This window comes from Hipposideros armiger, unplaced genomic scaffold (genome assembly GCF_001890085.2).
Source record: "Hipposideros armiger isolate ML-2016 unplaced genomic scaffold, ASM189008v1 scaffold_414, whole genome shotgun sequence".
Lineage (NCBI taxonomy): Eukaryota > Metazoa > Chordata > Mammalia > Chiroptera > Hipposideridae > Hipposideros > Hipposideros armiger.
This window is the reverse complement of record NW_017731764.1, coordinates 793818-803719: the sequence shown is the minus strand read 5'-3', so window position 1 is coordinate 803719 and position 9902 is coordinate 793818. Positions and strand designations below refer to the sequence as shown.

Genomic DNA, 9902 nt, shown 5'->3' with positions numbered 1-9902 from the left:
GGAAAATGATCTGGTAGTTTCTTTAAACCTTAAAAAAGAAGACAATTTCAATATCCTTGAACATAATGGAATCCTTACTTGTCATGAAAAGGAAAAAAAAGGAACTGTATAACTGTAAGATTAAAGATTATTGATTTAGACCCAATGAAAACATGTAATAACTTATATAATGCTCTAAAACATTCTCAGGATTGCATTTTATAGTCCATGAGCAATACAGGCCCACCCAATTTAAACAAAATATAATCAGAGCAATCAAGCAGGTTACGTTTAAAACTCGATTCAATAAAAACTTGTCAAAATATTTATCTGTTTCCAGTTCATGAAAAGACAGTATTAATAAATCAGACTTATCACAGGCCTGCCAATTTTCTAATGGAAGAAATGTTAACCATAACCTAGTAAAATTTTTATAACTATTTTATGAGTGCCCAGTATTACCAGTAAGAAACAAAAACCAACAATAATAATGCTTGGAGGCAGAGTTGTGTGTGTGTGTGTGTGTGGGGGGGGGCTGCGATGTGAATTTCCAATGTACAAGTGCATAAATATTTAACATGGTAATTATGAGGAGTGTGTGTACAGCTCAGTGTTTTCCCGTGAGCTATTACAGCTCTGCTTTTCCCCACCACTTACCTGATATTTTATTCTTCAAGCTATTATAAACAAGAAGGCATTCAAGTCTAAACGACGATATTGTAGTTTCTGAAATATCTCCCCAAGAGGGAGCGATTTGTATGGGAAATCACAACTTCTAATTGGAGTTCTGAAAGCCAGTGCGGCTTGGCGACAATACAGTGGGCTTTTTCTGTAAAGAGGGACTTTACAAGAAGTTACTGTGCTAAAATTCCAAGTCGTTTCAGCCAAGTAAATCAATCTTGTAGATGTCTCCGACACTCTGGTTCGTAAAAGTGATTACATTTTTCAACAGCATGCACAGAAAACCACCCAAACGACATTTCGCCTGTTAAAAAAAAAAAAATAGAAACACACAACACCCACCTCTTAAAGACAGAAAGTGGGCTTCTGAAACCCAAACAGCTGCTTTCAAAAACAAGGAGGAGCACTAGCAGGCTGCGAACGCCAGCCATGTCCACGCCGCTCCGGCCCCGCGGGGAGAGGACCCGGCAGCGCCGCGCTGGGCTGGGGCCGGCGGTCGGGCAGCAGCGCCGCCAGCAGCCGCTACTTCATGGCCCGGGCGCCCAGGGCGTCCTGCGGCGGCCACACACCATCTGCCTGCAAGAGCGGCGAGCTGGATGAGGCACCCGGTCTGGATCACCAGCCTCAGGCAGAGACCCGTGAGAAGGCGGTACTCTGGTCCGGTCCGCAAGCGGAAGCCTTCCTCTTTCCAGAGCTGCTTTTTGCCCTGGTGCTGAGGCTAGACGTGCGGGGTCCTTATCATTCGGGAATGACAGGGACGGGGAGGGATATCACACAAACCCGCGTCAGTCATCATTCAGAACCTGCAAAAATAGAAGCAGATAATGGATGACTAACACATTACAGCATTTGTCCTCAGCAAATCCCAGCTGAGGTTCTCTAATACGTTCGTAGTTTCACAAGCTTCAGCCCAAGCCTGGGGAAAATGCTGGTCCGTTGACCTCCCTCCCCCATGACCAGCCCCCAAGGTTTCACAAGGCCCCGTAGCCCCTGTTCTGCCTTTTGCTCTTTTCTTCCTCACACCCACTCTCTCCTTTTCTTTTCCTACTTCTTCCCCCTTTTTCCCTCTCATCCACCTCACTCTCTTGATTTCTTCCCCTTACTATATGACTTCCTTCTATCATCAAAATGCACTAATACATCTGCTGAATGTAAACAAACTTATTCACACAAACGACAGGCTAAGGACACAAGAAAAGGGGGGGGGGAATCTAAGAGAGGCAGAGACAAAGCACTTGAATACAACAGTAATCAGATAGAAAAAGACTTTGAGAACAAAGGCATGTTTATCATGTATATGCACCACAGAGCTACAGATCTAAGGAGAAAGATACCCCCTTACCAAGAATGATCACCAGCAATCCCTAAAGTTCTCAGGATTATTTTAACACAAACCAAAAAAAATAAAAATCTACAGTTAACGTGATAGATGAAATGTAAATGTCTATGTAAAAATTCTGCACCTAATATATAAAGTAATAATTATTAACGTATAAGGAAGGCATGCCTCCCAAAACATATTCATCCTTTCCTTTATAAAGTTTGGATATTTACAGTGCAATACATTTAGAAACAGCAGGGAGAATTTCAGCTGACCCCCAAACGAATATATCTATAAAGGGTATGATCAAGACAGTAACATTATTATAAATGAGAGGCGTGCAGAACTAATGCAACATCTCAACATTTTATGAATAGGATTAGACTAGGCTAAATTTTAAAATGTGTGTTTTGACTTTACTGTTATCTGAAAATATTTAAGGCTATGTGTAAAGTTTGTAAATTTTAGTCATAAGGCATTATTTTAAAATGTATCATTCACCATTAAAAAAAATACCTCCAAAGAAAAAGATTCCTTAAAGTTTGATTTTAATCACTAATTATAAATATAGCTTGGGAACTTCAAATCCAATGGCCAGATAAACAACAGTAAAAAACAAAAATCAGTAAGATCATATAGAAGTGCTCCACAATAATACGTTAGCCTCTAAATTATCCTCTGGAAAGCACAAGATAATGAAGCTAATCTAAAAACAAACAAAACCAAACTAAAACAAACAAAAGAGCCATGAACTAAAATTAAATGTGAATACTTCATGGTCAAACCTTTCTTGAAGCCCATCAAATATAAATAAAACATGATAGAACATTCAACCAATCCAGGGATGCTGGGGACTCACCAGCACCCAAAGACCACAGCTAATTTACATAAGCAATGACATTTTTAAAAGACTGATGATACATCTTGTTTGAACTTTCTCTTTGGCTTGCTGTTTGAGCTTTCAGCAACAAAAAACCCTTCAACCTTTGTCCCAGTCCCTGGGTGAAGGAAAGACCTCCTTATGGGGGACTAGAAACAATTGGCCCCAAGGCTATGCTATTGCCTTTGTCAGCAACAAAGTATAATGCTGTCTATTGACAATACTTAACATCCCTGAAGTTCTTTTTATTTTATTTTATTTTTTTTAATATATGGGGAGAAGGGATTATATTTTGTTATTTCATGCAGAACAGGATTCAAGGACAGTCCTTCCAGTTGGTAGGGAGATTTGCTATTATACAAACACTTGAAAACAAATATAATATTAAAATTCTTTAAATCCTGAAGTACTGGCCCTTGAAAAATAAATTCCACTTATAGCTTTGATTGATTTTATTAGCTTTGATGTTCCTAAACCACCCACTACAAGAAAAGGGAACTTAAGTTGTGGGTGGAAACAAAGTTGATACTTGCAGCCATAAACAAAACAAAAGGTTTTATAGGATGAAAGGGAATTATGCTTCTTGGTTTTTGATGCCTTGTAAACTAGAGACAAAAATACATGTCATCAAGTGAAAAAAAAATCATGTCTAACCATTTCATTTGTTATTTACAATTCCTGATGATTTTGGAATACATAATATTTCAAAAAAATTTTAGTAGTCTTTTGATTTAGGATTATAAAATTTTAAATATCAATATATTTCCTGGGATAACTTATTTCCTCATTCAAAACACATACTTAATTTCATATTCTGTACAAAATATTCTAATATATTTTGGGGTTTTACAAAATAAATAAAACTAAAAGAGGATATAGCATATTAAGGGAGATGAGGACTTCACACAATTAACATAAGGTATGTTTACAATGCAGTATTCCTATAAGAGTACTATGAAAAGGACTGGAATTTTGAGGAAGGAAAGATTGTTTCAACCTTCAAGAGGAGGGTAAGAAAGAACAGAAAGGTAAAGCAGACTTCAGTGGAAGAGGTGCTACTCAGAGCAGCTTGGAGGGTGGTTGGTTGGGTTTGCACTGCTGGAGATGGACAGGGGCACTCCAGGTGCAGGGAAGGATGGGGGCACAGGAGCCCAGGTGTGGAGCAGAGGGCGTGTTTGAAAAAATCATGGACTATATAGGTTCTGCCTCCTAGACTGCAGCTGCAGATCCAGATTTACTATTTTATTTGTAATACAAAGCAAATATTCTGTTTACACGTTCCTAAACTCTTAATAAGAATAATTTATAGTGTACACCTGTATGGATATTAATTCCAGGAATCAAGGAATTATGTAGGGAAGCACAACCTGGTACAGAGGACCATTAAACTAAGTTGGCTTTTACAAAATGAACAGTCTATTCCTTTCAATTTTCATTTGAAAAAAGAAAAAAAAAAGAGTGGAAATTTGTAATGGGTCAAAGAATCAAATAAATATATTGATCATTCATTCATTGATTCATTTTTGAACAACAGAGAACAATATATAGCATAGTGGCAAAGAGCTTGTAAACTGAAGGGAAACTACCCGGACTCCTGGCTCCACCAGCTAGATACTAGACTTGTGAAACTGGATTAAGTGTCCAGCCTCTCTTTGACTCAGTTTCCACATCTGTAAAATGGAAATAATCCTACTACCTATCTCATAGGGTTGCTACAAGGAATAAATGAATTCATATCCTTAGAACCATGCCGGACACAAAATAAATGTTTGCTATTACTGTTGTTGCAACAAATATTTATTGAGTGCATCGGACTATCTTAATGCTGGGGATGGTGATAATTAAGACAGATAAAGTTCCCAGTCTTAAAGAGATTACTTCCCATGGGGAAAAAACAAATGAAAATAACTACCAAATTATAAATTTCATTTTCTTTTAAGGAGATTTTATGTGGTTTTCTACAATGACTTATGATTAAACTGATTAAAGGGTACATATCCATTCACAAAGCAATTTGACTCTAGGGTTTTATTCTTGTGCAAAAATTGAACAAGAGTACAAACATATTTATAAGGATATTTACTAGCATTTTTATAATAACAGAACTGGATGTTTATAATAACAAAGAACTGGAATCAATTTAAATGCCCATCAATAAAAGATTGGTAAAATAATTTAGTTTGATACAAAAATTTGAATACTATGTACCCCTTCAAAAAAAAGACAAGATAAGGTCTACTTTTATAGGCAAGGTCATATTCTATGACATTTTTTCTTTCTGCATACCTTTTAAAATGTGTAAACAATCTCAAACTTACAGAAATATTGCAAGTACAATACAAAGAACTTTATTTCTTTGACCATCTGAGAATAAATTGCTGACCTGGTGCCTCACCACTCCTGAATATTTTAGTGTGTATTTCCTAGAGTACAATCCACTACATAACCACAATACAGCTGTCAAAATAAAAATATTCACATCGACACATTACTATCATCTAATCCTCAGTCTGCAAACTGCCAACTGTCCCAGTAACATCTCTTACAGCAAGAGAATCCAGCTCAGAGTCAAGCATTGTATATAAAGTTGTCATGTGTCTAGTCTCCTTCCCTCCAGGACAGTTTCTCAGTCTGTCTTTAAAAACTTTTATGACCTTGACTCTGTTGGAAGATTGCAGGCTGGTTATTTTTCAGAATGCCTCTCAATTAGTGTTTGTTTTCTCTTTCATCAGGGACTAGACTCAGGCTGTGCATCTCTGGCAGGACTGTCACAGAAGTGATGCTGTGTTCTTACTGCATCTGTATTAGTGTCTATTGCTGTGTAGCAAATTGTCCCCAAACTTAGTTGCAAACAACCGACACAACTAAGGTTGCAATCAAGAAGGTGGCAAGGGCCGCAATCATCTGAAGTCTTGACTGGGGTGGGAGGACTTGCCTGCAGGGTGACTAACTCACATGGCTGGTGAGTTAGTGGTGGCTGTTGACAGAAACTACATTTCCTCACTATGTGGCTTTCTCTCTAGGCCTGCTTAAGTGTCCTTACAATATGGCATCTGGCTCTGGTGAGAGTAGGCAATGTCTTTTAGGACCTAACATCAGAAGACACATACCATAATTTCTGTAATATCTTATTGGTTGCACAGATCAACCCCACTCAGTGTGGACAAAGACTACCCAAGGGCATGAAAACTAAGAATCATCTTCGTGAGAGCTGGCTGCCACAGCATCTTATGAAGTGGCATGCGATTCTGATTGGTCTCATTACTGATAATGTTAACTTCGATCATTTGATTAAGGGGGCTTCTTTCAGACATTTCCACTCTAAATTACCATTTTTCCCATTGTTGTTAATATTTTTTGGTGGAGAGGTTATTTTAGACTTTAGGAACACTCCATTTATCATCAAACTTTCATTTTATTCATTTATTTATTATATCCTAATGGACTCACAGTTTCCTGTTTTATTCAGAGGGTTTTAATCTGTCACTAACTTTATTTATATTGCTTACTTTAATGCTCAGATTGTCTTGGTTGTGGCTCCTTTTAGCTAGCTTTTGTGTTCTTCTGACATGTCCCATCACCCTTTGAGCACTTTCTTGCTTGTGGCCCCCTTTCTAGTCTGGGCTCAACACCCTGCCTTCTCTTTTGCTCTTCATCCCTCCTGGCCTTTACTGACACCCTACACTGGGCTTCCCACACACATGGATGCTCTCCTCACCTTGTGTGGGCTGTGACACCCCATTCCAGGCCACCAACCCCACCCCACTGATGCCCTCCTTGCCCCAGGTGGGCTCCATTCCCCAGGCCAGCTCGCCCTTCCTGAATGCCTACATGTTCTGCCCACATAACAGCTTTAGGACTGAGTTTTCAAGAAGAGAAAGGAAAGACATTAATTTTAAAAAAGCAAATTATAGAACAGTATACATGTGTATTTAAACATTTGAAGTAATATAACGTCATTGTATTTCCAAAGGTTTTCTATGGGGATAGTTGGGAAAAAAGGGGAACTTTCACTTTCCGTTCATATGCTTTTGCAGTCTTTTAACTTTCACAAGTTATTACTTTTGTAACCAAAAGGAACACACACACACACACACACACACACACACACACACACACACAGATTTTAGAATATTTTATTGAATGTGATTCTACAGATTTTAATTTATATGTTAATATCTGAGTTAGGTGATGTTTTCAAAAATTAATAACTCTCCTTTTTTTTGCTTGACAAGAACTTTATCAGCTAAATTTTATGGCAGTTGTATAGCCCTAATGCAGAGTTTCTCAAGCTCAGCACTAGTCACATTTTGGACTGAATCATTCTTTGCTGTAGAGGACTGTCCCGTGTATCACAGGCTGTTTAGCAGCACCCTGGACTCTACCCACTTAATTCCAGTTGCACTTCCCTCAGCTGTGACAACCAAAAATGTCTCCAGACATTGCCAAATGTCTTCTGGAAGGTAAAAATCACCCTGGATGACTGCCACTGTTATAATATTGTTCATTATGATGAAGCTTAATTTGTAAGTCAAATGTGATGTAATTCCTTTCAAATACATGTAATGAGACATAAATGGCCTAAAATAGCGCTTGCAAATATGGAACTTCTAAAAGAATGGGGGGAAAATAATTGTTACAGCAAGTAACATGTATTGACTACATGCCAGGCATTGACTTTATGCATATTATCTCACTAAATTCTTATGACTTTGAAGTACAAGCTATAATTCCCATTTTACAGAGGAGGGATCTACGATTTAGAAAAATTAGTAAACTTGCTCTGGTTACACTGCAGTAGAGCAAGGGTACCAATTCTGGCTTGCAGCCTCCAGAATCTATTCTCTTAATTCCATTGACAGGGGATATTTTCTTCAAGTGCAACAAAGAGCAAATCCTCGGAATATCATTTTATTGTAAAACAGTAATAGCCTATGTTTATCAAGCAATTACTATGTGCCAGGCACTGTGTTAAGAAGCCCTGGATATAGATCAGCTTGTCTGAATTCTCATAGCAACTGTATGACATCTGTACCGTTATCGCTCCCATTTTACTGAAGTGGCAACTAGACACAGAGCGACTTGGTAACTTGCCCAGGGTACACAGCCAGGATATAAACACAGGCAATCTGACTGCCACAGTGGAAACCCTTAACTAATCAGCTGTAAATGTAACCTAATCTTTTTCACATTTTTCATTCATGTATTAGGAAGCACTAACATTTCCTCTGCTGCCTTACTAACATTACTCATTTAGATAACTCACTGAAGAACAAATTGCAGATCTATGACAAGGGTCTAAATCTGATCCAAAGTAGGTTTTGTTTGACTTGCAAGAACTTTTCTCAACTCCTCCCCTGAATTTGAATTCTGAGTACACATTTCAAAATGAAAAGGTTTCACATACAACCCTGATTTCCAGTGTCTCTTGAAGAGTTGGCATCACCGGACCCACATTTCCACATGGCAACAATTAGGGGTGGAGCCAAGTATCTTCATTTTCTGGACAGGTTTGCAATCTGCAGATCGCAACAGTCCTCACCATTTGCTATTTGCTCCCAGATCCTGAAGCCAAGAATGGTTATTTGAACTGCAACTCAGCACTGAGGTGCAGTTGTTTTCAGTCTGTTCATTTGTACTTCGTTTTTATATACTTGGCCTTCTTTTCTCATTAACATTACTAGATGTATCCTAAAATATTTTGTGTAGTGATCCCAGAGATACACCCTTTCTTTATGTGAGGATGTAAGCTTCACTCTATATATGGCATGGAGTTTGCCACACTTAAATATACTAAGTTGCTGCTTCTCTTTGTTTTGTTATGTTTCTTTTCTTTAAGGCTCTGTTTATCGTCATTAGCAAGGCACTGTCAATTTAGACTCATCTCTTCTAGCATGTAGCCAATTTGAAGTATTCTTCTGGTGGAAGTCAAAATTGGCTGGCTACCTATTAGAGGATATATGTTAAATCTCAAGGGTACCATTCACCATATAATTCTACTGAAATAAGTACTTGCCAACAGTAACAAATTATATTTATTTTTTTGTTTCCATGATCAGTACCAGATGCCCTTTAAATCTGTCCATTAGTCATCAAATCACTCAGTCCCGTAAATACTTCCATGGGGGAAAATACCAAAAGATTCTTCTTAATTAAATTTTTCAACTTTGACTAATACAAATGTTACTTCATAACACATGTATCTAAATTCAGTGCTGGCATATTTTAATCTAAGATAAAACAGATCTTTGTGTTCCAATCAGCACACATCTTTTAGTTCTAAGGTCTGCACCGGGAAGTTCTCAAGAGACTGGTGCACTGCCCAGGAAATTATTAACCATTACTCATGACGTCAGAGGGGGAGAATGGCTCCTTTGTATGCTGCTTATTTGCCCACCAGGTATCTTATTTATTTATAAGCTCAGAATGACACATAGACTTTAGTTTCAGAAGAAGAGCACAAAGCACTTTCGCAGCTATCATTTCCTTTCTCCTTTAAACATTCTTATTGAATGTGGGGCGGGGGGGCGGGGGAATGGAGGGACAGGCTTCAGCCTTGTCCTGCAGTCATTTAGCAAGGTGGCAGCCCTCCATGATTTCTGTCCTAACTCGTAGTGAAGTTAGAGATGAGGCCTAAACTTACAGGCTATCACCACAATATAGCACTTCAAAAATTAATAAGCTCTCTTCCTCCTCTTCAGTGAGGTTTTTGAGAACCTAGGTTGAAACTAATACCCAAGACTCAACTAAATTTCAAATGCCTAGTTTGCATTTTTCAATAAAGTGTGAATCATGGAATGACCCCACTGACTGAGGTACTGAAAGGTCTTTTGCATTACCTTTGTAATGCTTCCTTTGTGAGTCTTTGCATTATTATTTTCTTTTATGTCTAAGAGGAAGCTGGTATAGAATGGAAGACCGGAGGCTATGCATTTAAGTGTAAATATTTAGTGCCAGGCACCGGACCTAGGTGAATGTGGTCTGAAAATGGGGATCTGCCTTCCGTCTTTCTTGCAGTTAATCAATCCTTTTTTTTTTTTT

General features: G+C 38.2%; 1 protein-coding gene across 1 annotated transcript in view; it reads right to left on the bottom strand.

Annotated features, from left to right (window-relative positions):
• PAM (peptidylglycine alpha-amidating monooxygenase) overlaps positions 1–9902 on the bottom strand; it is a 289670-nt gene that overhangs the window by 153220 nt on the left and 126548 nt on the right. The window contains exons 3-4 of the mRNA XM_019664013.1: positions 1003–1463; positions 4–28 (exon numbers count right to left, since the gene is read on the bottom strand). Coding sequence (XP_019519558.1) covers positions 4–28; positions 1003–1091 — 114 coding nt within the window. The 5' untranslated portion in view covers positions 1092–1463. The remainder of the gene's footprint in view (positions 1–3; positions 29–1002; positions 1464–9902) is intronic.